Genomic DNA, 26,810 nt, shown 5'->3' with positions numbered 1-26,810 from the left:
GGTGATATCTTACTGTGGTTTTAATTTGCATTTCTCTGACAATTGATATTGAGCGTCTTTTCATGTGCCTGTTGCCCATCTGTATATCTGCTTTGGAAAAATGTCTATTCAGGTCTTCTGCCCAGTTTTTAATCAGGTTGTTTTTTTGATGTTGAGTTGTATGAGTTGTGTATATGTTTTGGATCATATCATTTTCAAATATTTTCTCTCATTCACTAGGTTGCTTTTCATTTTCTTTGATGGCTTCCTTTACTGTGCAAAAGCTTTTAAGTTTAATTAGGTCCCATCTGTTCACTTTTGCTTTTATTTCCTTTGCTTTAGGAGACAGATCCAAAATAATACTGCTATGATTTGTATCAGAGAGGGTTCTGCCTATGTTTTCCTCTAGGAGTTTTATGATTTCCTGTCTTATATGTAGGCCTTTAATCCATTTTCAGTTTATCTTTATATGTGGTGTTAATGTTCTAATTTTATTCTTTTACATGTAGCTGTCCAGTTTTCCCAGCACCACTTATCGAGACTGTCTTTTCTCCATTGTATATTCTTGCCTCCTTTGTCACAGATTAATTGACCATAAGTACATGGGTTTATTTCTAGGCTTTCCATCCTGTTCCATTGATCGATGTATCTGTTTTTATGCCAGTACCATATTATTTTGATTACTGTAGCTTTGTAGTATAGTCTGAAGCCAGGGAGTGTGATTCCTCCAGCTCTGTTCTTTCACCAGATTATTTTGGCTTTTCAAGATCGTTTGTGTGTGCATAGAAACTTTAAAATTTTCTTTTCTAGTTCTGTGAAAAATGCCCATGGTATTTTGATAGGGATTACATTGAATCTGTCAATTGCCTTCAGTATTATGGTCATTTTAACAATATGGATTCTTCCAATCCATGAAATGGTATATCTTTCCATCTGTTTGTGTCATCTTCAATATTTTTCATCAGTGTCTTACAGTTTTCAAAGTATAGGTGTTTTGCCTCCTTAAGTAGATCTCTAGGTATTTTCTTTTTGATATGATAGTAAATGGGATTGTACCCTTAAATTCTTTTTCTGATCTTTTGTTGTTAGTGTATAGAAATGCAACAGATTTCTGTATATTAATTTTATATCCTTCAATTTTACTAAATTCATTGATGAGCTCTAGTCGTTTCCTGGTAGCATCTTTAGGATTTTCTACGTAGAGCATCATGTCATCTGCAAACAGTGACAGTTTTACTACTTCTTTTCCAGTTTGGATTCCTTTTATTTCTTTTCCTTCTCTGGCTGCTGTGGGGAGGACTTCCAAAACTCTGTTGAATAAAAGTGGTGAGAGTGGGCATCCTTGTCTTATTTCTGATCTTAGAGGAAATGCTTTCAGATTTTCATCATTAAGTATGATGTTACCTGTGGGCTTGTCATATATGGCCTTTATTATGTTGAGGTTTGTTCCCTTTATGTCCATTTCTGGAGAGTTTTTATCTTAAATGGATGCTTAATTTTGTAAAGCTTTTTCTGCATCTATTGATATGGCTTTTGCCCTTCAGTTTGTTAATGTATATTACATTGATTGATTTGCAGATATTGAAAAATCCCTGCATCCCTGGGATAAATCCCACTTGATCATGGTGCATGATCCTTTTAATGTATTGTTGGATTTGGTTTGATTATATTTGTTGAGGATTTTTGCATCTATGTTTATCAGTGATATTGGCCTGTAATTTTATTGTGGTGTCTGTTTTTGTTATCAGGATGATGCTGGCCTTGTAGAATGAGTTCACAAATGTTCCTCTGCAGTTTTTAGTATAGTTTGAGAAGAATAGGTGTTAACTCTTCTCTAAATGTTTGGTAGCATTCACCTGTGAAGCCTTCTGGTTTCGACTTTTGTTTTCTGATAGTTTTTATTACTGTTCCACTTTCATTGCTGGTAATTGGTCTGTTCATATTTTCTGTTTCTCCCTGGTTTAATCATGGAAGATCATACATTTCTAGGAATCTTCCATTTTCTTCTAGATTGTCCATTTTATGGGCGTATAGCTGTTCATTGTAGTCTCTTATGATTCCTTTGTATTTCCTTGGTGTCTCTTATACCTTTCATGTCTGATTTTATTGATTTGGCCCTCTCTTTTCTTTCTTGATGAGCCTGGCTAAAGGTTTATCAGTTTTGCTTATCTTTTCTAAAAACCAGCTCTTAGCTTTATTGATCTTTTCTATTTTTAGTTTCTATTTTACTTATTTCTATTCTGATATTTATGATTTATTTCCTTCTACTAACTTTGGGGTTTTGTTTTTCTTTTCCTACCTCCTTTAGGCATATGGTTATATTGTTTATTATAATACATTTTTAGTACTATAGCTTTGTAATATAGTTTGAAATCAGGGAGTATGATACCACCAGCTTGGTTCTTTTTCCTCAGAGTTGCTTTTGCTATTTGGGGTCCTTTGTGGGTCCATACAGATTTGAGGATTGTTTTCTACGGTGAAGAATGCCATTGGTGTTTTGATGGGAATTTTGTTGAATCTATAGATGGCTTTGGATAGTATGGACATTTTGACAATATTACTTATTCCGATCCATAAACACAGGCTGTCTTTCCATTTATTACTTTTGTTTTCAGTTTCTTTCAGCAATAATCTTTCACTTCCTTGGTTAAACTTATGCCTAAGTATTTTATTGTTTTTGATGCTATCATGATTGGGATAGTTTTCTTTATTTCCTTTTCAAATGTTTCATTCTTAGCATGTAGAAATGTAATTGATTTCTGTATATTGATTTTTGTATCCTGCAATTTTACTGAAATCATTAATTAGTTCCAACAGTTTTTGGTTTTTTTGTTGTTTTTTTTTTGGTTGAGTCTTTGGGATCTATATATGAAATTGTAGCATCTGCAAATATCAACACTTAGTTCTTCATTCTCTGTTTGGATGCCTTTTGTTTGTCTTGCCCAATTGCTCTATATTGAGCAATTTAGTCCTTCAGTACTATATTTAATAAGAATTGTGAAAGTGGGCATCCTTGTCTTGTTCCTGATCTTAGAGGAATAGCTTTCAATTTTTATCCATTGAGTATCATGTTAACTGCAGGTTTGTTACATATGGCCTTTATTATGTTATGGTATGTTCCTCTATACCCAGTCTGCCTAGCGGGTTTTTTTTTTTTTTTTTTTTGCGGTACACGGGCCTCTCACTGTTGTGGCCTCTCCCGTTGCGGAGCACAGGCTCCAGACGTGCAGGCTCAGCGGCCATGGCTCACAGGCCTAGCCGCTCCGCGGCATGTGGGATCTTCCCAGACCGGGGCACGAACCCATGTCCCCTGCATCGGCAGGCGGACTCTCAACCACTGCGCCACCAGGGAAGCCCCTGCCTAGCGTTTTTTAATCATGAAAGGATGTTGTATTTTACCAAATGCTTTTCTGCATCAACTGAGATGATCACGTAATTTTTATCTTTCATTAATATATTACATTTATTGATTTACATGTTGAACCATCTTTGCATCAAAGGGATAAATCCCATTTGGTCATGATGTATAACCCTTTTTGTATGTTCTTAAATTCAGTTTGCTAAGATTTTATTGAAAAATTTGCAGCTACATTCATCAGGGATATTAGCCTATTGTTAAAGTGTCCTTATCTGGCTTCAGCATCAGGGTAATGCTGGCCTCGTAAAATGACTTTGGAAGTATTTCCTCCTCAGGTTTTTGCAAGAGTTTGAGAAGGACCGTTGTTAATTCTCTTTTGAATGTTTGGTAGAATTTGCCAATGAAGCCATCTGGTCCTGAGGTTTTCTGTGTTGTGTGGTTTTTGATTACTGATTCAATTTCTTTGCTCATTAATGGTCTGTTCAGAATTTCTGTTTGTCCTGATTCAGTCTTGGTAGTTTGTGTTTATAGAAGTTTATGCATTTCTTCTAGGTTATCTCGTTGGCATATAATTGTTCATAATAGTCTCATATGCCTTCTGTATTTCTGTAGTATTTGCATCTCTGTAGTGTCTTCTTTTTCATTTCTAATTTTGAGTCTTCTCTCTTTTTTTCTTAGTCTGGTTAAAGGTTTGTCAATTTTGTTTATCTTTTGAAGAGCCAGCTTTAATTTTGTTAATTCTGTTTTTTTCCTCCCTGGTCTCTATTCATGTATTTCCACTTTGGTCCTCCTGCTTTCTCTTTCTAGTTCCTTGAGGTGTAAAAGTTAGGGGGATTTTTTTTTGAGATGTTTCTGAATTTCTCAATATATGAATTTATTGCTATAAACTTTCCTCTCGGAACTGCTTTTCCTTCATCCCATAAGATTTGATAGGTTGTATTTCCATTTTCATTTGTTTTGAGATAATTTTTTAATTTCCTTTTTTTTCCCCTCTGACTCTTTGTTTAGGAGTGTCTTGTTTACTTTCCACATATTTGTAGATTTTCCAGCTTTCCTCTTATTGTTGATTTCTAGTTTCATAGATTGTTATCTGAAAAGATAGTTGGTGTGATTTCAGTATTCTTATTTGTTGAGATGTGTTGTTTTCATTTCTTCTCATATCATGATTTATACTAGATAATGTTCTGTGTGCACTTGAGAAGTATGTGTGTTCTGCCACTTTTGGATATGTCTGTTAAGGTCCTTTGTTATACAGTATGGTTAAATTCCAGCATTTCTTATTGATTTGATGTCTGGATGATCAGTGGTCATTGCTGGCAGTGGGATATTGAAAGCCTCTACTATTATTGCATTATTGTCTATCTCTCCCTTTTGATCTATTAGAATTTGCTTAATATATTTCAGTGTGCCAATGTTGGGTGTATATATATATTTATGATTGTTGTATCTTCTGGATATATTGACCTTTTTATCATTATATAATGACCTTTGGTCTCTTATCATTTTTGGCATTAAGTCTGTTTTGTCTGGCTATACCTGCTTTCTTTTGGTTTCCAGTTGCACGGAATATCCTCATCCACTCACATCTTCACCCTGAGCTTATGTGCATCTCTAGAGCTGAAATTATATAGTTAGGTCTCTTTAATCCATCCAGCCACTCTGTGCCTTTGATTAGTGAACTGAATTTATTTCTATTTAGAGTGATTACTGATATGTAAGGACTTACTACTGCCAGCTTATTGTTTGTCTTCTGGTTGTTTTGTATCTCCTTTCTTTGCTTTTCCCTCTGTTTCTGTCTACCTTTGTAAAGTGGTGATTTTCCACGGTGATTTGCTCAGTCTCCCTTTTTTTCATGTTTCATGACTACTCTAGATTTTTGCTATGTGGTTACCAAGCATAAACATCTTAGACATAAAATAATCCTACAGGAAAAAGACTAAAACAGTAGTTCAAACACGTTCTGTGTGTTGAACATGTGGTAGTACATATTCTCTATCTAATATCCTGAGTTTATTACAGTGCATACCACATAATCATTGTTCTGTTCAAATGGTGAATTGTTGATTAAAGATGATAAAAACAAAATAACTTACCAATTAAAGTAAACAATAAGTTGAAAAGGTTACTATTTTTCTCTAAACCCATATTTCTAACCATACATGCTTTTTTAGCAATAAATATCTTTCTTCTGGAAAGCTGCCAGTAGGAAAAACATACAAGAGATTTATAAATTTTTGTATTTTGTCCCCTTTAGAAATGATACAATAGTTAGATGGAACCTTAACAATCCTTACTCTTGAAGAAACTGATGCCCAAAATTATGTAGTGATTTACTCAGTTGGGACAGTAGAAAACCCAATATTGTCTCTACAAGACAATGCTTTAAGTCAAAAGTTAAAATACAGTTACTCCTCTATCCTAAAATAAAGTCTTATGTTAAGGTAATATAGTATGGTAGAAAATTAAATTCATAGATTGGCTAAAACAAACTTGTCACAGAAGTCTAATTTAATATGCTTTATAAATTTATTTATGCTTCATGAGTAGTGTCTTTTATTGCCCTTTAAAGCTTCTTCTTGTAGTTAGTGTGCCTGCCTATGAGGGCTCATTTAATTTTGATTCTCAACTCTTTTTGGCAAAGTAATTAAACGACCAAGATTTCTGAAGCTTTCATCTCAGATTACCCACAATTCTGAAGCATTAGGCTCTGCATGAAAGTTTGCACATGCTGATATACTTCTGTTCAGTAGGAGTCAGAGTGTGAAGATTTGTGGCAACTACAGTAGACCTGTGAACAACACAGCTTTCAACTGCATAGGTCCATTTATCCGCAGATTTTTTTCCACTAAATACGTACTACAGCACTACATGATCCATGGTTGGCTGAATCCATGCATGCAGAAACAAGGATATGGAGAGGCCAAGTGTCAAGTTACACATGGATTTTCAACTGCACAGAGGGTCAGCACCCCTAACCCCCATGTTATTCAAGGGTCAACTATTTTCACCTATCAGATATATATTTTGCAGTAGAGTTGAAGTTATCAAAAGTATAGCTGTTACTCACTTTTCCTTACCATTTGTACTCCATGATGGTTTCACAAGAGAAGGTGTGCTATTCCAGTATCCTTGCCAGACATTTTTTTTCTTGGTAATCAAATTTATTTATAAGGTATCATTGTTACACATTTTAAGTTTACTGTTTGATGAAGTTTGACAACTGTATATTCCTGTGTAACCATCATCCAGATCATGATACAGAAGACTCCCATCATCCCAGAAACTTTGCTCTTTGTAGCAGATTTCCTCCCTGCCTGCCCCTTACTTGACCCAAGCAATCACTGATGTAATTCCTAATACCATAGATTAGTTTTGCTTCTTCATATAAATTGAATCTCATACTAGGCATTCTTTTGTGTCTGGCTTCTTTCCCTCAATAATGTCTGCCAATAATATTACATGTATCGGCAGTTATTTCGTTTTTATTGCTGAGTAGTATTCCATTGTGAATATACCACAATGTATCCATTCATTTATTGATGGGCATTGGCATTATTTGCACATTAAGCTGCGATGAACATGCAACAGTCTTTTGGTGATCATGTTTTTGCTCTTCCTTAGTAAATACCTAGAAGTAGAATTTTAGAGCTATAATATAAGTATATATTTAACTTTATAAGAAGGTGCCAGACTGTTTTCCGAAGTGGTTGTACTGTTTCACTTTCTGGCCACCAATGTCTGAAGAGTTCAAGTTCCTTGCCATATTTTATTTTAGGGAACTTTCACTTACTTTATCTCTTTCTCCATATGACTAGAGGTTTTTTGGTTTGTTTTATTGGATTAGTACTTTGATGATGAAGTTATGAATTTTCAAAGGGCCAAAAATCTCTTTGCAGATGAACAAGGTGGAAGTCTAAAGTCAAAATATGACATGAAAAGCAAGATTTTAGCATGCTCTGGCTTCATGTGTTATCAGAAAGAAAGACGGATTTTATCCTCAGACTTTTAATGGCAGCTAGTTGGCTGAGACCTTACTATAACAACTCTTTCAGAGTCCCTGCTGCTGCTTGAATTGTAAAGGCTGCAATTGAAATGTGTTTCTTTACTTCTTTCCAGGCTGAACGAGGATCTGCTTTATTTTCAATATCAAATATAGAATCAAAGATGCCAGGAAATGATTCACCAGCATATTTGTTGTGGCTGCTTGGAGCAAAGATGATATGCCTAGTAGAAAAAAACAAAGAGGACAGGTTGAACTGAAGCATGTACATATATTACATTTTATATGCTTTTTCTTTATTCATTCTGCTTTGTTAGACCGTATCTTACTAAGTATTCTGTGTCTCCTCCTGGCATTTACTTTTGTTACTCCAAAATAAAAACATATGTAATTGGTTTGAGATACTTAGTTAATGGTATAATTTTAAGCAAAGAAAGGAGTTGATAAGACGCATCTCGTGAATCATATGTTGCCATCCCATGCAGCTGGAAGTAAGTAGATTCTTTCCTGTAAGTTATGGGCATTAGTTGTCTAACTGCCTAGACATCCACAAGTGACATCCATGAAGCATGGATAATTTATGGATATGTTTAATAAGAGATTAAAAAAATACCGCTGTATTGCCTTTTTTAGAGATTCAACAAGAATGACAGTTGTTCCCAGTACTCTTCAGACATTAAAAAGCAATAATTAAAGAAGCTTGTATTACAAAAATATCACAAGTGGCAAGGATAATAAAGCCCATTCCACAAAGGTAAAATGGCTATATATGGGTTGCCCACAAAGACACACTTTTTTGATCTAGAAGGAAAGTTTGCAGTTGATTTCCTACTTCACCTCATAAGTAGCTCAAGAGATCAAGTTACTTCTCTCCCCAGTGTGTGGAATTCTGCCTTCCACAAATGTACATATTTTATTAAACACTCTTATCAGGAATTAGGCCCAATAGTCAAATCCTATAGCTGCTTCAAGCTGTAAATCTACTGTAGGACACAATATGGAACTCTATGTAAAGTCACTGTATTAATGATCAAAGAGAAATTTATAATGTAATCATTTAGATTTCCCAAAGTACATCAGGATTTATTGCTCTTGGCTTTTAAATTTTAGTATGGCCTCAAATGGATCTTTCTTATTAAAACAGGTATATGTGCTAAACTGTTTATAAACATTAATATTCTGACATATATAAGCTGAGATTAGAGATACAGGTCATAGGTATTCCTTACTATACATGCCGTCTTCTGGAGAATTGTAAAGGGAGAGTGTAGTACAGTATTATTGATATAGCAATCAAGTAAACCTGATGAAATTGTAAATGGGGTGTTTTCCTAATTTCTTTGTGATCATTAGTGTGTAGAAATGCCATAGGTCCCTGTATATTGCTTATGTGTCCTACAGCTTTACTGAATTCATTTATTCTAATAGTTTTTTTGTGGAATCATTAGGTTTTTCTACAAACAGTACCATGTCATCCGCAATAGTGACAGTTTTACTTCTTCCTGGTTTGGTTGTCTTTGATTTACTTGTCCTAATTGCTGTGGCTAGGACTTCCAGTTCTATGTTGAATAAAAGTGGTGAGAGTAGGCATACTTGTCATGTTTTGGGTTTTTCACCATTGAGCATGATGGCAGCTCTGGGTCTGTCATATATGGCCTATGTTATGTTGAGATACACTGCCTCTGTATCCAGTTTGTTGAGACTTTTTTTTTTTAATTCGCTCTGCGGCATGTGGGATCTTAGTTCCCCGACCAGGGATCGAACCCATGCCCCCTGCAGTAGGAGCACGGAGTCTTAACCACTGGACCACCAGGGAAGTCCCGTTGAAACTTTTTATTATAAGTGGATGTTGAATTTCGCCAAATGTTTTTTCTCTATTGAGATGATTATATGGTTTTTATTCACTTTGGTTGGGAATTTCCTTCTTTCAGCACTTTGAATACATCATGCCACTCCCTTCTGGCCTGAAAAATTTCTCCTGGAATATCTGCTAATGGTCTCAAGAGGATTCTCTTGTTCATAAGTTGTTTTTCTCTTGCTGCTTTTAAGATTCTCTCCTTATTTCTACCTTCCTTGCCATTTTAATTATAATTTGTCTTAGATGGGTATCTTTTGATTCATCTTATTTGGAATTGTCTCAGCTTCCAGGATCTGGGTGTCTCCCCATGTTGGGGAAGTTTTCAGCCCCCTTCTCTTTTCTTTTGGGACCTCTATAACATAAATGTTGTTTCACTTGATGTTGTCCCAGAGGTCCCTTAAGCTGTCATCACTTTTAAAAATCCTTTTTGCTTTTTGTTGCTCTGTTTGTGTGAGTTCCACTACCTGTGTTCCAGGTCACTGATTCTTCTGCTTCTTTTAGTCTGCTAGTGAACCACTCTAGTGTATTTTTCAGTTCAGTTATTGTATTCTTTCTTTAACACCATGACTTCTATTTGGTACTCTCTTATATTTTCTACAAGTTTCTCAAAGTTTTCGCTGTGTTCATCCATTCTTCTCTCACATTCAGTAGCCTCTTTGATGACCACTACTTTGAACACTTTATCAGGTAGATTACTTATATTTGTTTAACTGTTTTTCTCCTGGGGTTTTGTCTTTTTTTCTTTGTTTGTAATATATTCCCGTGTTTCCTCATTTTGCTTGACTCTCTGGAAGAGGTGGCTGTTTCATCTAATGCGTAGAAACCAACAGTCTTGATGGAGTAGCCTCATGTGATAAACCTTACTGTTCAACCTTTCCCTAGCTCTTGGTTGTCTCTCAAACCTCTGGGATTCTCCAAGCCACCTACTTTTAATAGCTCCCAATAGCTGAGTGTGTGCCAAGACCTGTCAGTGTACCAAAGGGGAATATCTCAGTCAGCACTTGGATTCAGGATGACTGGAAGCCAGGCCCTCAGGCGGCAGCTTTTAAAGTATGCAAATATATACCATCCTGTGGAACACAAGAGTAGGTCTGGTGGCCACTAGAGCCAGGTCATAGGAAGGTGTCCCCTGGGTAGCAGTCAAAACTCGGGGCTCCAGACAAGTGCGTAAGCTCCTTTCTGGTATATACTAGCAAGCTGTAGCAGAGCAGAGGGAGAACGTAGACGGCGTTCCCCGGCCCGTGTTCTCTGAGAGGAGCTCCACAGGCCTCTAGATGTGTGCCAAGCGTGAAGGCTGCCCCTCAGGCTGAAGCTCCAGGACAGGCAAATAGGCCTCTTCTATGGAAAGGTGTTTCCGCCTGCTATCTGTGCAGTGACCTGAAGGTGGCAGCCTCCCACGCACTGACTCTCAGATCGTTGTAACCCTGTGGGACCCAGGAAAACAATACCACCTGGCCGCCAGAGGCAGGGGATGAAGGGGTATCCCCTGGGCAGCAGCCGCAAAAGCTGAGGCATCAAACGTGTAAGAGTTCCCCTGAGAGACGCTCGTTCTCTGGAGCGTGGCAAAGGGAGAGCATGAAGACAGCACCTGCCCTCCTAGGTCTCTGGTACAGTTTACAGTCAGCCCTTAGATGGGTAATGTGTTTAATCAGAATCCTGCCTCTCGGCCTGCACCTGTGATTATAAGCTTATAGGCTTCTTTCCCTGGAAGACAGCCCTTGGTTCTGCTGCCCCTCTCTTGCTGTGCCTGAGAGTGGTAGCTGTTTAATATCTATTCCTATGACACCCGCAAGCATAATCCCCTCTGGTCACCAGAGCCAGGCAATGTAGAGGTATCCCCGGCAGCAGCTTCAAAAATCAGGGTGCCAGAAAAGGGTATACGCTCCCTTCTGAGAGAGAAGGTCAAGCTGGAGTGAGGCAGAGGGAGAGCGCAAAGAGTGCTTCCACCAGCCTCCATTCCTCGAGAGAGCACTCCGTGGGCTTTTAGAAGTGCGCCGGAACGAAAGCCCTCTCCTCAGGCCAAAGCTCCTGGACAAGCAAATGAGCCTCTTTCTCAGAAAGACTGGGGGTGTTTTCAGTCTGCTCGTACCTTGGGGATGGTAGTCTGCCAAGAACTGTCTCTCCAGTTGTTACAGCCTCATGGGATGCAGGAATGCAAGCCCTCCCACCCGCTACCCTGCGCCAAGCAATCAAGGAGTGTCTCCTGGCGACAGCTACAAAAACCAGGACACCAGATGCAAAAGGCAGAGTACCAGCTGCAAATAAAAGCTCCGCTCCAGACATACTGGTGCTCTGGAGATCAGCAGAGGGAATGCGTAATGATCATCACCTTCAGGGAAGAGGAGGGAAAGAAAGATCCTACAGTGCCCACGAGCTTTAGCAAGGCAGAGGAAGAGTGGAAATCAGCACCCACCGGCCCCCATCTCGGAGAGTATCCCACCAGGCCCCTGCCCCTCCAGCCGGTGCTTTAAGATCAGCAAATGAATCTCTTTCACATAAAATCTGGGTGCTTTTAAGGACTGCTCCTGTGCTGGGCCCTGTGCAGATGAGTTCCAGCGAGTCCTTTCAGCCTGAGCAGTTTCTCAGTTCTGTACATCCCTTTGGTCTTCGGGATGCAGCAGCTTTGTTGGTTCTCAAAGCCAGATGTTTGGGAGGCTTACCTCAGGCACAGGGCCTAAAAGTTGAGGTGGCTGATTTGGGTACAAACCCTTTGCTGTGGGCTGCTGCCCCAGGAGTGGGCTTGGTGGCAAGATTGGGCCTCAGCCTCACCTACCCACATCCACGTGGCCTTTTTCTCCTTTGCCTGATTTGAAGGAGTTGCTCGGCTAATCGTCAGGTCTTTTTCAGAGGACAACTGTCCCATCTGTAGCTGTAGATTTGGTATGTCTGGGAGAGGTGAGTTCAGTATCTTCCTACATTGTCATCTTGAACCACCTCTCCCTGGCTTTAGAATATAGTCTTCATGTTCAATTAATAGTTCCAAAAAGTGTGTTTACCCTTTGACCCTGAAATCTCAGGTACTGATTATAGAGATATTAAAACAAATGTTCAAGTAGGGCTCAGGGACATTTTATAGCAGTACTTTTCATAATACTAAATAATTGGGGGGCAAAATCTAATTAAAAACTCAATAAGACTAAAAAAATTACACATGAAAGCCATACAGTGGAACACTATGCAGCAGATGAGAAGAGCTAAAATTATATATATTGGGCTTCTCTGGTGGCGCAGTGGTTAAGAATCCGCCTGCCAATGCAGGGGACACGGGTTTGTGCCCTGGTCTGGGAAGATCCCACATGCTTTGGAGCAACTAAGCCCATGTGCCACAAGTACTGAGCCCACGCTCTAGAGCCCGTGAGCCACAACTACTGAGCCCGTGAGCCACAGCTACTGAAGCCGGCACGCCTAGAGCCTGTGCTCCACAACAAATCCGCGCACCACAACAAAGAGTAGCCCCCGCTCGCTGCAACTAGAGAAAAGCCCGCTTGCAGCAACGAAGACCTGACACAGCCAAAGGAATAAATAAGTAAAAAATAGTTGTATATATTGACATAGATCTCTGAGATAAACTTTTACCAAAAGCAGTTGCAAAGTGATATATGGTCCCATTTATGTAAACAGAAATGAATAAATAATAAATAACTATACATGTGTACATAACTGCATTCAAAATTTAACATCAAACTCATCACTGATTTTCCCTGAAGGAAATAATAGAAATGTCCGTGTGTTAGCACTGTCCCTTTTTATTCTATATAATTGTATCGAGCCTGAATTTGAAAAAGAGATGTTTGCTTATAAATCATATAAATTAAAAAATAAGGACTTCCCTGGTGGTCCAGTGGTTAAGAATCCATCTTCCAATGCAGGGGACGCTGGTTCGATCCCTGGTCGGGGAACTAAGATCCCACATGCCACGGGGCAACTAAGCCCACACCTCAACTACTGAGCCCGTGAGCTCTGGAGCCCACGCGCCACAAGTAGAGAGAAGCCGACGCACTGCAACGAAGAGCCTGTGCACTGCAACAAAAGATCCTGCGTGCCGCAACTAAGACCCAATGCATCCAAAAAAATAATTAAAAAAAAAAAACTTTAAAAAATAAAAAAATAATTATATAAAAATGGACTAATGATAGGCAAGAGAGGATTAACGTGTAGATTAGCTTTCAACCTTTGATTTATGTAAATAACTGATGGCTGCTATTTCATTTGTACTGATAAACATTTATCCTTACATTATGTAAACTATTATAAAAATAGCAGCCATTTACTGAGTATACCCCCTCTGAGCTGAATCTTCTGCATGCCTTCAATCTACAGACCTATGGGGTAAAAGCACTGTAATCTCCATCTACAGCTGAGGAACCTGAGTCTTAGAGAAGTAAATTTGCCCAGGTCACACTTAGTATTTGGCAGAGCTGGGCTCTAAATGCCTGGGCTTGTAATCAGTTAAATTATTACTAATATTTATAAGAAAGGTAACATAGAAATATCTTTTGTATATGTCATTTGATGATAAACAGCCTTGTAAAATAGCAATTGTCACCATCCTAATTCAGATGAGCAAACCCTAGATATGACTTGCTCTAAATCACACATGTGCAAGTGAACTAGAACACAGATTTTCTGACTCCAAATGCTAGGACCTTTCTAATTTTTACCAAGAAACCACGGCTTAAAATGTACCTCAAAAAAACTGGAGGCTATCCAAAAGCAGCCAAGATACTGAAAGAAAACCTGAGATAGAGATTAAAAAAAAAAACGATATTTCTTTAGGGGAAACTATGGCATCCATCTTCAAAAACCTGAAATGTTATATGGAAATAGATCTAGACTAATTCTTTTTGACTTTGGAGAGCAGAACAGGGTCAGAGGGAGAAAATTACAGGGAAATATATCTTTATGAAGAAAACTTTCTATTAAGTAGAACTTTCCTAAAACAGAACGAACTTCCTCATGTGGTAGTAAGCTTCCATTCACTGGAAGATTCAAACAGTGGCTGGATAACTACTTTTCTGAGATCCTACAGAAAAGATTCATGTAGAAAATTGAACTACATGAGCTCTCAGATCCCCTTTAAGATTCTGTGTCTCTTCGATTTTGTTACAAGAGTTCTTTTTCAACTATCATCTGCCGTTTACATCTGCAGCAAAGCAATACACGATATGAAATTAACTTTTCTGATAGTACAAATTATACTGTTATGCATAATCTCCCCCATATTTCCTTCAGTATACATATCCACTTTCCACTTGTCTGATAGCAGGAGTTTGAAGCACACCTTGGGTGTGCTGGTTTTGGTCACAGTGACATATTTGGTGTCCTTTAGTGGAACAGCTGTTGCCTCCTTACCTATAGAATGGCCTCCCTGGTAAACCAAGGGGATCGATGAATGCCCTTTCCAGGAACATCAGTTGGTCATTCATAATTCTCACTGCAGTGGGGCTTTGAGAATAAGAAATAGATAATTAAAACCCTTACCATGCAACCACATTTTAAAATATTAAATAAGGATAAGGCATGAGGAAATAACCTTCTAAACTCATAGATTTTTTAAAGAAAATGCATATAAAACACACAGTAAGGCTCATATGGTAAGCTACATGTAACAGCAGGGGCATTTTTCTATTATTTATAATAAGCAGAGAGACTGATTGGGAAATGGTTTGTTTTGTTTTTCAAGATCACAGACCAGAAAGAAGTGAAAGACATTTTAAATTCTTTGTAGGAGGAGAGCCAGGCCTCCTGCAAAGGTAGACAGGGTGGACTACCAAGTTGTTCTTGATAAACCAGTTAATTCTACTGTGGAAGAAAGGAGCAGAGTAAAGGCTAAACAAGACAGAATGAAGGGAAGTTGCAGGAGTCTGCAAGGAGGGAGACAGCTGCTCCTAGTGGGCAGGGAGTCCCTTCCACACTTGGAATCTGCCAACTCTCTTTTGGGGTGCTGCAAAAGTTCCCTAGGCTGTCCCCTAGGGACAGCCCCAGGGAGAGAGGCCCCTCACAATGACTGATACAGCTTTCTGCCCGGATGGGAGGTGGGAAAGCTTATTCTGATAAATCTGAAAAAAATTAAGAAATGTGACATGGACTGTAAGGTGGAACAAATTATGCTTGTTAAATAATGCTTTGAGTATAACTTTCAAATTATTTTTCAACCTAACAACGGCACGAGGTTAAATGAAACGCAAAAAAAGTATTAGTAAAGAAAGAACTTCTACACCATTCACAGGAATATTGTGACTGTAGTAAAATATGCTACAAATGCACTTAAACCCATAGAATTATGACTTACCAGAAATAGTCAGAATTCTTATCATGCAAACTTCTGAAGACATGTCTCCCTGGCCCTTGCCATGGGATGAGTTTTTAGTCTATCATTCAACAGCTATGCCCCTCAAACTTTAATGTGAATACAAACTACCTGGAGAGTCTTGTTAAAGTGCAGAATTCTAATAAAGCAGGTCTTGGATGGGGTCTGATATTCTGCCTTTCTAACAAGCTCCCAGGTGATGTTGATGCTACTGGCTGGCACACCATGATTTGAGTAGCAATGATTCAGAGTTGAATGCTTCTGTAAGTGTACCCAGTTCATTCCAGTAACCAGACTGCTTTTCAAAACAGTAGGGAGCTTTACATTTGAAACTTACTTATTCAGATCAACTTGTGAAAGTCTTCTATGAAAATCGGAAGCAGACTTTGAGAAGTTTTTCACAGCAGAAAATAAGGAATCTTTTTTTAAAAAATAGAAAAGTAGAAGGGAGATTAGTAAGCATGAGTGCTTCATATTTCAAAGGTTCATTTTCCAACCCCCCCATTCCAGATTGCTGTGACTAAATAGATGTTGAAACTATTTTTCTACTGAGTCTTCTTTCAGATCCATGGAAATTATTAGAAAATATTGTAACAAAGAAATAATGTATCAAATTGAAAATGGCAAAATTGGTTCTTAAGGAAATAACAAATTTCAGGAGTTTAAGACATAAAAAATCCTTTTAACTCAATTTATCAGAAACCCAGCATTCATTTATTTATTCATTCAATACTTACTTATTAGGAAATTCATATAGATCTAAGCACAATTTTCTAAATTTTCTTTGCTTCAGTTTCTAGATCTTAGTGCCTGCTGCTCGTCGTAACTTTCTGAAGGTTACTTTTTTTTTTTTTAACATCTTTATTGGGGTATAATTGCTTTACAATGGTGTGTTAGTTTCTGCTTTATAACAAAGTGAATCAGTCATACATAAACATATGTTCCCATATCTCTTCCCTCTTGTGTCTCCCTCCCTCCCACCCTCCCTATCCCACCCCTCCAGGTGGTCACAAAGCACGGAGCTGGTCTCCCTGTGCTATGCGGCTGCTTCCCACTAGCTATCTACCTTACGTTTGGTAGTGTATATATGTCCATGCCTCTCTCTCGCTTTACTGACCTCCCGCTACTCATTCTCAGCACCCCTATAGTACCCTCTGTGCACCCCTTTAATAGATTTTCCCCTGCATTTTGTCTTCTCCTTCCCCATGAGAATTTAAGCTCTATGAAGACAATGACTATTTCTTAATCTTCTTTATATCTCCCAGGAAATAACACAGCACTTGGTACACAGTAGACACTCAGTACATATTTGCTAACTTTGATATATACTAAGAATATGTACTCCCAGAATAATAAAAGAAAATGGTTGCAATAAAACAGTAATAATAGCTAACATGATGAGCACTAAGTGACAGTCGCCATTGTTTCCACACACCAACCAAATGAAGTCTCCACAGCAATCTTGGAAACATTTTACTTTACTATTTCACTCATAATAAAACTGACACATAGAGGGGTAAGTAACTTTCTCGAGGTCACACAATGCCTAAATATTAGAGCCAGGATTTGAACCAGGAAACTGCTTCCAGACCCAATGCTTAATGCTGCTACACTACACTACACCACATTTCACTTCTGCTTTGCAGGAGATACATGATGTGGAACAGCAACCACAAAATGGCCAGATATAAAAGGAAAGAATGCTGAAAACCATGTAAAAAATCCTCCATGTAGAAAAACATTAATAGGGAAATGCTGCAGTAATAGTGATAATAACATAATACTACATATATGTAGTAGAAGTGGTGGCTTTCTCTACTTTCCAATCTTTGTGTAATATTGTTACATTTTAATAGTATTGTTCTTATAACAAAACATTTTTAAAGGCAGCAATATGGGGAAAATATTTACCAACCCAATGTTTGTAGCACTTAGCAAAATGGATTCATCCTACAAATATCAAACTAAATCACATTCTTTAATAGGTGTTTAAAGTTTTTTTTCTATAAGTCAGGATTAAGAAATGAGGCAGGGATAAATTCTAGGATGAAATGGTATGCATGGATGACAATAGGAGGTGATATCTTAAAACTCTAACTTGTTGATTATAAAATATCTGTCCAGCCATTTCTTACCAAATGATACTTGATGGTCTCTTAATTGTTGGTCATATTTCTTGGATAAGCTGTAGATACCTGTTGCATAGTTTTCCAAAGATTTTGCATAGTCTTGAATGTTGAAAGGAATGATTTTAGAGTCTGCAAGCTCATAAACCAGTGCTCCTCGTAACTGAGCTACAGCAAGCTGTTTTTTAAATGTGGGGTCATAAAAATTCTCTACCAATTCAAATGTCTCATAAATTGTATGGTACATTGGATAGCTGCTGTAATTATCTGTTTTCTGAAAAAAAAAGGTGGGGGGGACCAAGTATATACAAACATTAAATATTCACATTATAATATTTTATGGAATCATAAAATGATTGTATTAAAAAACATAACCATACGGCACCCTGAGTTTTATCACAATGAGTGAAAAAATTAAGTCTAATTAACTAAAACCCCACTACCAAATTTTCACCAATTTAAAATTTTACCATTATTCATTTTATAATTCATATAATCTTTGTTCAAAACACTGCTTCCTGAAACTTTTCCCTATTGCTTTGCGGACAGTTAAATTAAGGAGTACATGCTCAAATTGCATACCAGCACAGTTTAAAATTATCTATCAACTGATTGAGAATGAAAGGTTCTGAGCAGCTAAGTATTGTTATAGCTGAAGGATTATTCAGCTGACACTTTAACAGGTTTGAACTACAGGGGTTCAACTTATACATTAATTTTTTTCAATAAATATGTACTACAGAACTACACGATCCTGAATGTAAAGCTATGTGTGGGTTTTCAACTGCTGGGAGGGTTGGCACCCCTGTTGTTTAAAGGTCAACATTTCAGCCCCTTCCCTCCCTTCCCAAACAGTATATAACCACATGCCATTTAACCTTTGTTACAAAATTAAGGGTTACCATTATAAACATAAATTGTTACAGGGTGGTACTCCACATAAATATTTTTTACTTCTTAGGTCTGCCTTTCCTAACTTTAGTTTTTACCTATATGCTACTTTGCCATAAAACTATCATTCTTATTGCTTTTAATATCACTAAAAGGCATCCCTGTATCAGTCTCTCTCCCTCTATCTGATATTCTGCTTTAAATCTGCATTGTCTTAGAAACTAGAAAACTTTGTTCAGAATGATGACAGTATAAAAGTGAAGGAGCTTTGACAGAGGTAAAGCGCATCTTTTATGTATGAAGTGTAATGAGTATTAGTATACAGATTTATGTATTTATTATGGGTTATTCTGAAGCTGTTTTTGCTTACTTCTCTGTTAGTTGTATACTGGATAGTCAAATTTGCAAGGGATATGTATTCTAGACAAGCAAGATGTTGGCATACTGCAATTATGATTAGAAAATTATTAAAATCTGTGACAAATTTGAGTTTACTGATGTAATCTTCAGTTTGGTTTATGACATAATTTATAACAGACAAACAAACACGGTATAGGTTCAAAACCCGTGTACTCATATATCATCAATGTGTTTGAGTGGCAGTGGTACAATGCAGGCAATGCAGATCAGAAAAGAAGAATTAGATTTTCCAACAAAGCCCACATCAGGAAAAGGATGCAAACCTCTCGGTAGTGATAACCAGCTAAGTACCTGGCATTACTCTATCAACTACCACTTCACTTAATAACCCTGGCAGTGAACATTCACAAAATAACACAAATGATTTCCTAGTCCATCTACAAAGGGACCTACAGGCTATCTCTATCCCTGCAATTCTTCCCAGGCCACATGTCCACTCAGTGCCTGGTACCCAACAACTAAATGACAGAATTCCTAACAAAGAGAATGTGGATGAAGTGCTCTGTATCCAAAATAATAAAATGGCTTACCCTATTCTTAGTGTACCGGACTCTTCCTGAAGCAATTCCAAGTCTCTGAAAATAAGCTTCAAAATCACTTCCAGATCCCAGCTTGTTGATTCTAAATGTAAAATATGATACACATACACACACACGAAGAAATCAATGCATAAATAAATAATATAAAATTAAATAGATGGCACCATGAATCCTGCCCCAAGAACTGCAAGGAGTTGTATGGCACGTTTATAAAACTTAAGAAAAGGTAAACCACCACACCTATTCATATGTGTGTAGACCTATAAATCTGAGCTGATTGAAACCAGAGTCGGGCAGTGACACTAAATACGGCAGCCTGGTAACTAGGATATCTTCCGTATCTTCAGCGTTTATGGTATTTGTTTTGAGGGAAAAACAAGTAAGATACGGTCTCTGCCCTCAGAGGACTATAGTAAGAAAACTGCCATGAGAAAGTCTACATTTAAGATCATGAAGACTCTAAAAGTGCCTTAGTTTATTTCAGAAATAAATCTAATTATAATATATTGCTTTGCATATAATTAAGAAGCCATTACATACATATATATATATAAATAATATATAAATATATACATATAAAATGTAATGATGGGATTTTCCTGGTGGTACTGTGGTTGGGATTCCTCCTGCAAGTGCAGGGGACACAGGTTCGATCCCTGGTCCGGGAAGATCCCACATGCCGCGCAGCAACTAAGCTCGTGAGCCACAACTACTGAGCCTGCGCTTTAGAGCCCTCAAGCCACAACTACCGAGGCCTCGTGCCACAACTACTGAAGCCTGTGCACCTAGAGCCCATGCTCCGCAACAAGAGAAGCCACCGCAATGAGAAGCCCACGCACCGCAACAAAGAGTAGCCCCCACTTGCTGCAACTAGAGAAAGCCCGCACGCAGCAATGAAGACCCAATGCAACCAAAAATAAATAAATAAATAAAAACTTTAAAAAAAAATGTAATGTCATAGAAGATTTTCGTTCAAAAATAAGTCAGTAAAACAGAATATAAAATTACATATGCATTAAGAACCTAACTATATACTTCCAAACTATTAGACATGTTTTTGAGATTGAGACCTTGGGACGTTTTTTAAATCTTTTTTTCTACTCTAGTGTTTTTTTGAATAAGCATTTAAAACATAGTGGAGGGGCTTCCCTGGTGGCACAGTGGTTGAGAGTCTGCCTGCCGATGCAGAGGACACGGGTTCGTGCCCTGGTCCGGGAAGATACCACATGCCGCGGAGCGGCTAGGCCCGTGAGCCATGGCCGCTGAGCCTGCGTGTCTGGAGCCTGTGCTCCGCAATGCGAGAGGCCACAACAGTGAGAGGCCCACGTACCGCAAAAAAAAAAAAAAAAAAAAGAATCCGCCTTCCAATGCAGGGGATGTGGGTTGCATCCCTGGTCAGGGTACTAAGATCCCACATGCTGCAGAGCAATTCAGTCCATGCGCCACAACTACTGAGCATGTGAGCCACAACTAGAGAGCTCGCATGCCGCAACTACAGAGCCCACCCACTCTGGAGCTTGCACGCCACAACTAGAGAGAGAAGCCTGCGCACCACAACGAAAGATCCCACGTGCTGCAACTAAGACCCAACGCAGCCCAAAATAAAATAAATAAATATATTTTTAAAAATTCCTGTAATAAGAAAAAAACGTAGTGGAGATACATTTAAACTTTCACAAGACTTATTTGCAATATGGAATGAAGCTATAAATTGCTACCACCAGCTGGTTTTAGAAATAGTATAGGAGTAGAAAACAAATATAAATATAAAATAAATACAAGAAAGCTGCTATTGTATACATGAGAAATAAAAGTTAATTCTTACATAAAATCTAAACTAATTAAAGGTAAAGACATAACTTGGTAGTTACTGATAATGCATCTTAATAAATTTAGAAAGAAATAATCCATCATTCATTTTTTTACTTCATTTGAATTGTATTTATTAATGTATTTAATACATATCTTAATGTAATTTTATGCAAGAATGCAAAATAATGGCTAATAATTTTTTACTAAAAATTTGCAAAAATACTCTCAAATTGTTGAGACATCTGAGAATTGCCTGTCTGGAGAAACAAGGGGCAAAGGGGAACTCAACTGATCGTGTGGTAGAAAACGTACATACAAGTAATTTACCTAGGCAAAGTTTTATTTTCAGATGAAGGGTCCTTTTCTAACCAGCTTTCATAAAGAGATTTACTCTCAAAACCATCATCCGGGCTGGAGATCTGGAAAGATAAATCAAATATTGGGAGTAAGAGGTAGAATAACTAAATTTACTCCAATATAAAACCACATGTTAGTTAATATCGACTTCTACGTTTATCTATGTGAACATTTGTGTATCATATTCTTTACAGAAAAATATGTTTTTGCAAATTGCAAGAAAAAAATCCAGCCCAAATTCTTGTTCATTTATAATTCCCACTTACTTGTAATTTTGCCATGTCCTTAGGAAAAAATTTCTTGCTTATGCTGGTAAACTTTTCAATAGCATTTCAGATTTTTAACAAGTGTCATCAGTTCAATGTTGGGCAGCTTAGATTTCTTTCAGTGGGAAGTCACTGGGAGAAAACTTTATATATATAATATTTAATTTAGTAAAATTGCTTTTGTCCAAGATGACCTACAGTGAGGCCTTAGGGCAGGAGACAGACATTAAGAAGCTGAGCTTGAAATTGTCAATATGAGTCCTGGTTTTGTAGGGCAGGTGGGGTGAGGAGGAACTGTTATTTTAGAAAGTCTGTGTTTAAACAATGTTGGAATTTGATGGGTTTTTTAAAAACTACATAACCTCAGGTCTCTAGCTGGGAATTTTAAGAACTTATGTATATACATAAACATTTTTATTACCCTCATTAAACATATACTTACAAACGTATACTTTCCTTTTCTTTCTCCACTCTAAGAAAAGCAGAAGCATGTGGTAGAAGAAAAATCATCATACATATTGGCTGCATTTTGTTTGTTGGTTTACAGCTCTGCTTTGTTCAAAAACGGACCAAAGACAGACCCTACTTATGAAATGCTGAAAGCATTATAACTTTTGGTGTATTGCTTCCTTTCTTTAAACCCTAGTTTCCCACATGTGGAAATGGGGATACTGGTACCCATCTTAATCCAAACAATATCTTCTCTGATATCTTCTCAGGCCTTTGCACAGAGTTGGTTATTCCCTCATCATAGCATACGAGGTCCTCAGCTTAGAAACAGTCTCAGCACTCCACAGAGACACCCCCTTCCCACCAGCTTGTGGGAGCTTCAGGGATGTTCTGCTCATTTCCAGCCAAATGACTGGGTTCTACTCTATACTCTGCTTCTGCCAATTTGCAACAGCTGAGATCCTGCTCCAATTCCTACAAACTGCTTGAACTGAATTCCCTGCAAAATCCTCTTCATTTTCCGGAATCATACCATCCAGGTCTAGCACCAGCCAGAACTGTGTCCCTATGGCCTGTACAGCTAAGATCAGAATTTTCTGTTTCAGCTATATGCACTGTCATAATTGCTGGTTTTCCCCCATTATTTCAACACCTTGTCCATTTCCTGCTTCTATCAGGCAGGTAGGTTCCCTTCTCTCTAAGCTCAGCCCTCTCCACCACACTCCCCAGCATGGTTTGACCGTGCCAACACACACTAGGGGTTGATAAAATTGTAGTAAACAGTTTAGGAGGATAAAAGTCTCCTTTTTCTACTGGGTTTTTGTATGACCACAGATAAGCATCTGCCTTTGTACAAAGGGGGGATAGAATGAAACTTCTGCTTATTGGCCCTGAAATTATTATTATCCCTCACATCAAAGGCAGGAGCCACCTCTGTAGGACAGAACATGAATGCATACCTTGAGGAGGGTTCTCCCAATAAAGATTGTCTTTACAACTTGCTTTCAGATGAGATGTTTTTATGGGACATTCCAATGAAAGGATCAAGGACATAAGCTACCCAATACAGTGAGAGAGTTGTGATAAGAATAATGAGAGGACTCTCATTTGGGAGAATAAGATGTTAAAGACACTAACAGTGAAAAGGAAAGGGCAAGATTAAGGAAGATTGGGAAATACTACCTACAGAAAATTGATACCTACTTCACATTGTCATCTACGTGATACCTACTTGAAAGAAATACGTCTATAGTTAAATCCTATAACAGGTAATTATTTAATGATGTACACAGATATTTAATGAACAGATTACATAATTTTTAGAGATTTAGAGTACATTAGAGTTTTCAGAGTATTTTATGTATCAATAAGTAATATTTATAAAACTCCTGTGTGGTAAGTAAGCATGTGGAATTATTTCCATTTTGCTTTTAGATTTACTGCAGCTTAACCTATTCACTACACTGATACAGAGTAATCTTTCTAAATGAATAAATATGATAATGTACAACCTTGTTAAAGATTCTTGAATTTCTCCATCACCAAGTTTCTGAACCCCTATTTGTCATGCCCCATTTTGTACCAGCCTTTCACCAACACCTTATGCTTAGGTCACACTAAGTTACCTACAGGTCAAGAAATACGTTCTTTCATACCTCCACATCTTTTTTTAGGTACTGCATCCTCTGCTGAGAAAGCATCTCCCTTACCTTCACATCCCTCCATATTACAGCCCAACCATTAATTCTTCAGGAAACATCCTCTAATGTTTTCCCACTTCCCCAGCTGCCCCAGGATTTTAGCTTCTCTGTTCCACAATTGTTCTCCATTGTATATAGTATCCAATACTTCAGTGAAATATATATAGTTCCTCATTTATAGGTCTGTACCCTCTCTAGATCACAGAGTATTTGGATTCAGTAATCTTTTCCTTTTATCATTGCTGCTGCTAGAATTCATTTTATAGGGCCTGATACATAGTAACCACGTAATAAACACTTGTTGAATGAACGAATGAATTAGTAGCCAAGGCAATCTTTGAAATCAAGGCTTTTCCATTCCAGCTCAGCGTTCTTTCTGTTATATAAAAATGCCTATGCCAGACGAAATGACAGACCCCATACTTTATAACAAATGTATACAATTATTAAGAACTATTATTAGGACAGAAACTAGCACTACTATTTTCATAGTTATGTCACATAAGTAAATATTATATTAAAGATTTTGTTCTGCTTAGTTATTATATCAATACAAATCAGCTATGTGTCGCCAGTTTAAAAATAAGTATCACTAATTTAGAAAACAAGTTATTCACTTACTATTCATCAGAAAACATTAAGACAGAACTACTTATATACCTCTTTTGTCAGTTTATACACCAATTGGTAAAGAAGGGGTGTACAGTCAACTCTGAGAGTATAATTGCCTGAAAAATAAATAAGACACGCAGAGTATATTAATACTTCCAAATGAAACTCCAATCTATTTAATTCTAACTTTATTTTCTAATTATAAACAAGATATAATTACTTTAAATTGAAGGCATCACTCCCAGAGAATTAAAAATAGTGTGGAAATAATTCTTCAGGGGTGAGAGTGGCTGCGGTAAACACTTAGGACATTGGAGGGCATAGTTGGATTTTGCTGCTAAGGCAGCAGCTCTCATCCTTCAGTAAGGCAGTATCACTTAGGGAGACTTTAGCAAAGGAAGTGATAAGGCCACAGTATTCTTTCTTCATTCATTCAATTTTGCCTTTTTTTCTTCTTTCCCTGGCTGTGCCACTCGGTTTGCAGAATCCTAGTTCCCCGACCAGGGATACAACCCAGGCCCACGTCAGTGAAAGCGCTGAGTCCTAACCACTGGACCGCCAGGGAATTCCCTCATTCATTCAATTCAATAGTATATATCAAGTCATTAGACTACAGCATGTCAGTAGCTAGTAAGTGTGCTTTGACATTTATCTAGAAGTAATAATACAGTGAAAGCCTATAGATACAAATGTCACATGTCAGGGTCAAAAGGAAGTCTGTAGTTTGTACTCACTTCAAATTTGCTCCAGTACATACAGGAAGTATTTCTGTATGAAATATTCTGTAGACCAATCCTTTTACTATCTGCACATGAAGAATGTAATTAAGTACTAGAATTTTAACTAGTAATCCAAGAGAGGCAAATGGTAAATATACTAAAGAAATTAGGATCAATAGCTTAGTTATGAATCATATTGATTCATTTGAATCATAATGATTTTCTCTCTGGTAAAAATGGAAAATGGAGGTATTATAGAGGTGTCTCATAGGAGAGGATAATCTTAGAAAGTTTCCAAGCTGAATTTACAGACTTAAATGATGGTATACTATTTAATAACAACCCAAAATAAAATTTACCTTCTATAGATGAATCTGAGTTGATATAAGCAACGCTTCTCTCCTGAAGTGATTTTACATTCTCCTATAGTTGAAGCAAAAGTTGTTACTTAACTCACAGCATTTAGAATTGTGAGAATGTAAAAAAAATAATTTAGTATAAGAGTGGTCTGCAAATGCCTTTATAAATCAAATACCTATGCCTTTGACAATAATTTCTAAGAAATTATCTGATTGGTTGACAACATTAACTCAGTTAAAACAAGTAAGAAAAATATTATGATGCTGTAGCTACTGTTTATAGCAATAGCAGTGAGCCCTGAGGCAACAGCATTTTGAAAATGTGGTTCCTTGATCCCCTGCAGCAGAATATGAAGGGTAAACCTCAAGGAATCTCAGCCCCACCCCACATCTACTGAATAAGAATTGCTCAAAGTAAGGCCTGGAAATCTATAATTTTTAAAAGGTATCCCTGGCAATCCTTACCTACATTAGAGTGTGAGATCCACTGAAATTGGACACCCATGGAAATTTATCATTTTAAAAGTGAGTAGTTGGAAATTTCCATTTATCTAAATATTTTTTTAAAAGATATGAAGAAAAAGAACAAAAAAGCAGGAGAATTGAGAAAAAAACAAGAGAGAAAGAAGGATGGACAATAAAAAAAGATGTTCTCTCTCTCTCTCTTTCTCTGATTCACACACACACACACACACACACACACACATCCAAGAAAAATAAATCAGAGAAAAACTAATGTCATCACCCTCAGATGAGAATATGCTGAGAGACCCCTTTACTTCTCTCTCTCTCTAGCTTTGTACCTTATAAGAACATGTTACAATAAAATCATTTAAAGCTGTGAGTGATTATCACACAAATGAGGATTCTTGCCTCTACAGTTGCCCACACAGGCCAGATCACAGCTGACTGTGCTGTAGCTAGAGTAAGCGTTCCCATTATAACAGATTTAGAGTAGAAATAAAGAAGATTCCTTAACTATATTTAAGGAAGGTGGGACTTCCCTGGTGGCTCAGTGGTTAAGAATCCGAATGTGAATGTGATCAAGAATCTG

The 26,810-nt window shown here is 37.5% G+C and overlaps 2 protein-coding genes across 4 annotated transcripts in view; one reads left to right on the top strand and one right to left on the bottom strand.

The window, feature by feature from the left end:
* The window catches only part of CHORDC1 (cysteine and histidine rich domain containing 1), a 43,298-nt gene extending 35,574 nt beyond the window's left edge, over positions 1 to 7,724 (top strand). For both annotated transcript variants that reach the window (XR_004484346.2, XM_033431920.2), the window contains one exon: positions 7,454 to 7,724. The gene's annotated coding sequence lies outside the window, so the exon portion shown is untranslated. The remainder of the gene's footprint in view (positions 1 to 7,453) is intronic.
* Positions 1 to 26,810, bottom strand: part of NAALAD2 (N-acetylated alpha-linked acidic dipeptidase 2) — a 59,583-nt gene that overhangs the window by 4,162 nt on the left and 28,611 nt on the right. Inside the window, exons 12-19 of one of the 2 annotated variants that reach the window (XM_004271883.3) lie at positions 25,757 to 25,820; positions 24,727 to 24,794; positions 21,621 to 21,712; positions 19,473 to 19,563; positions 17,641 to 17,905; positions 15,843 to 15,924; positions 14,548 to 14,640; positions 6,415 to 7,561 (exon numbers count right to left, since the gene is read on the bottom strand). In XM_004271883.3, coding sequence (XP_004271931.3) covers positions 7,372 to 7,561; positions 14,548 to 14,640; positions 15,843 to 15,924; positions 17,641 to 17,905; positions 19,473 to 19,563; positions 21,621 to 21,712; positions 24,727 to 24,794; positions 25,757 to 25,820 — 945 coding nt within the window. In that variant the 3' untranslated portion in view covers positions 6,415 to 7,371. Of the gene's footprint in view, positions 1 to 6,414; positions 7,562 to 14,547; positions 14,641 to 15,842; positions 15,925 to 17,640; positions 17,906 to 19,472; positions 19,564 to 21,620; positions 21,713 to 24,726; positions 24,795 to 25,756; positions 25,821 to 26,810 lie in introns of those variants that run through there. The other variant, XM_033431917.2, reaches the window with a different exon arrangement.

The sequence above is a fragment of the Orcinus orca genome, chromosome 8 (assembly GCF_937001465.1).
Source record: "Orcinus orca chromosome 8, mOrcOrc1.1, whole genome shotgun sequence".
Classification (NCBI taxonomy): domain Eukaryota; kingdom Metazoa; phylum Chordata; class Mammalia; order Artiodactyla; family Delphinidae; genus Orcinus; species Orcinus orca.
The sequence above is the reverse complement of the archived record's forward strand: the minus strand, read 5'-3'. Positions and strand labels throughout refer to the sequence as shown.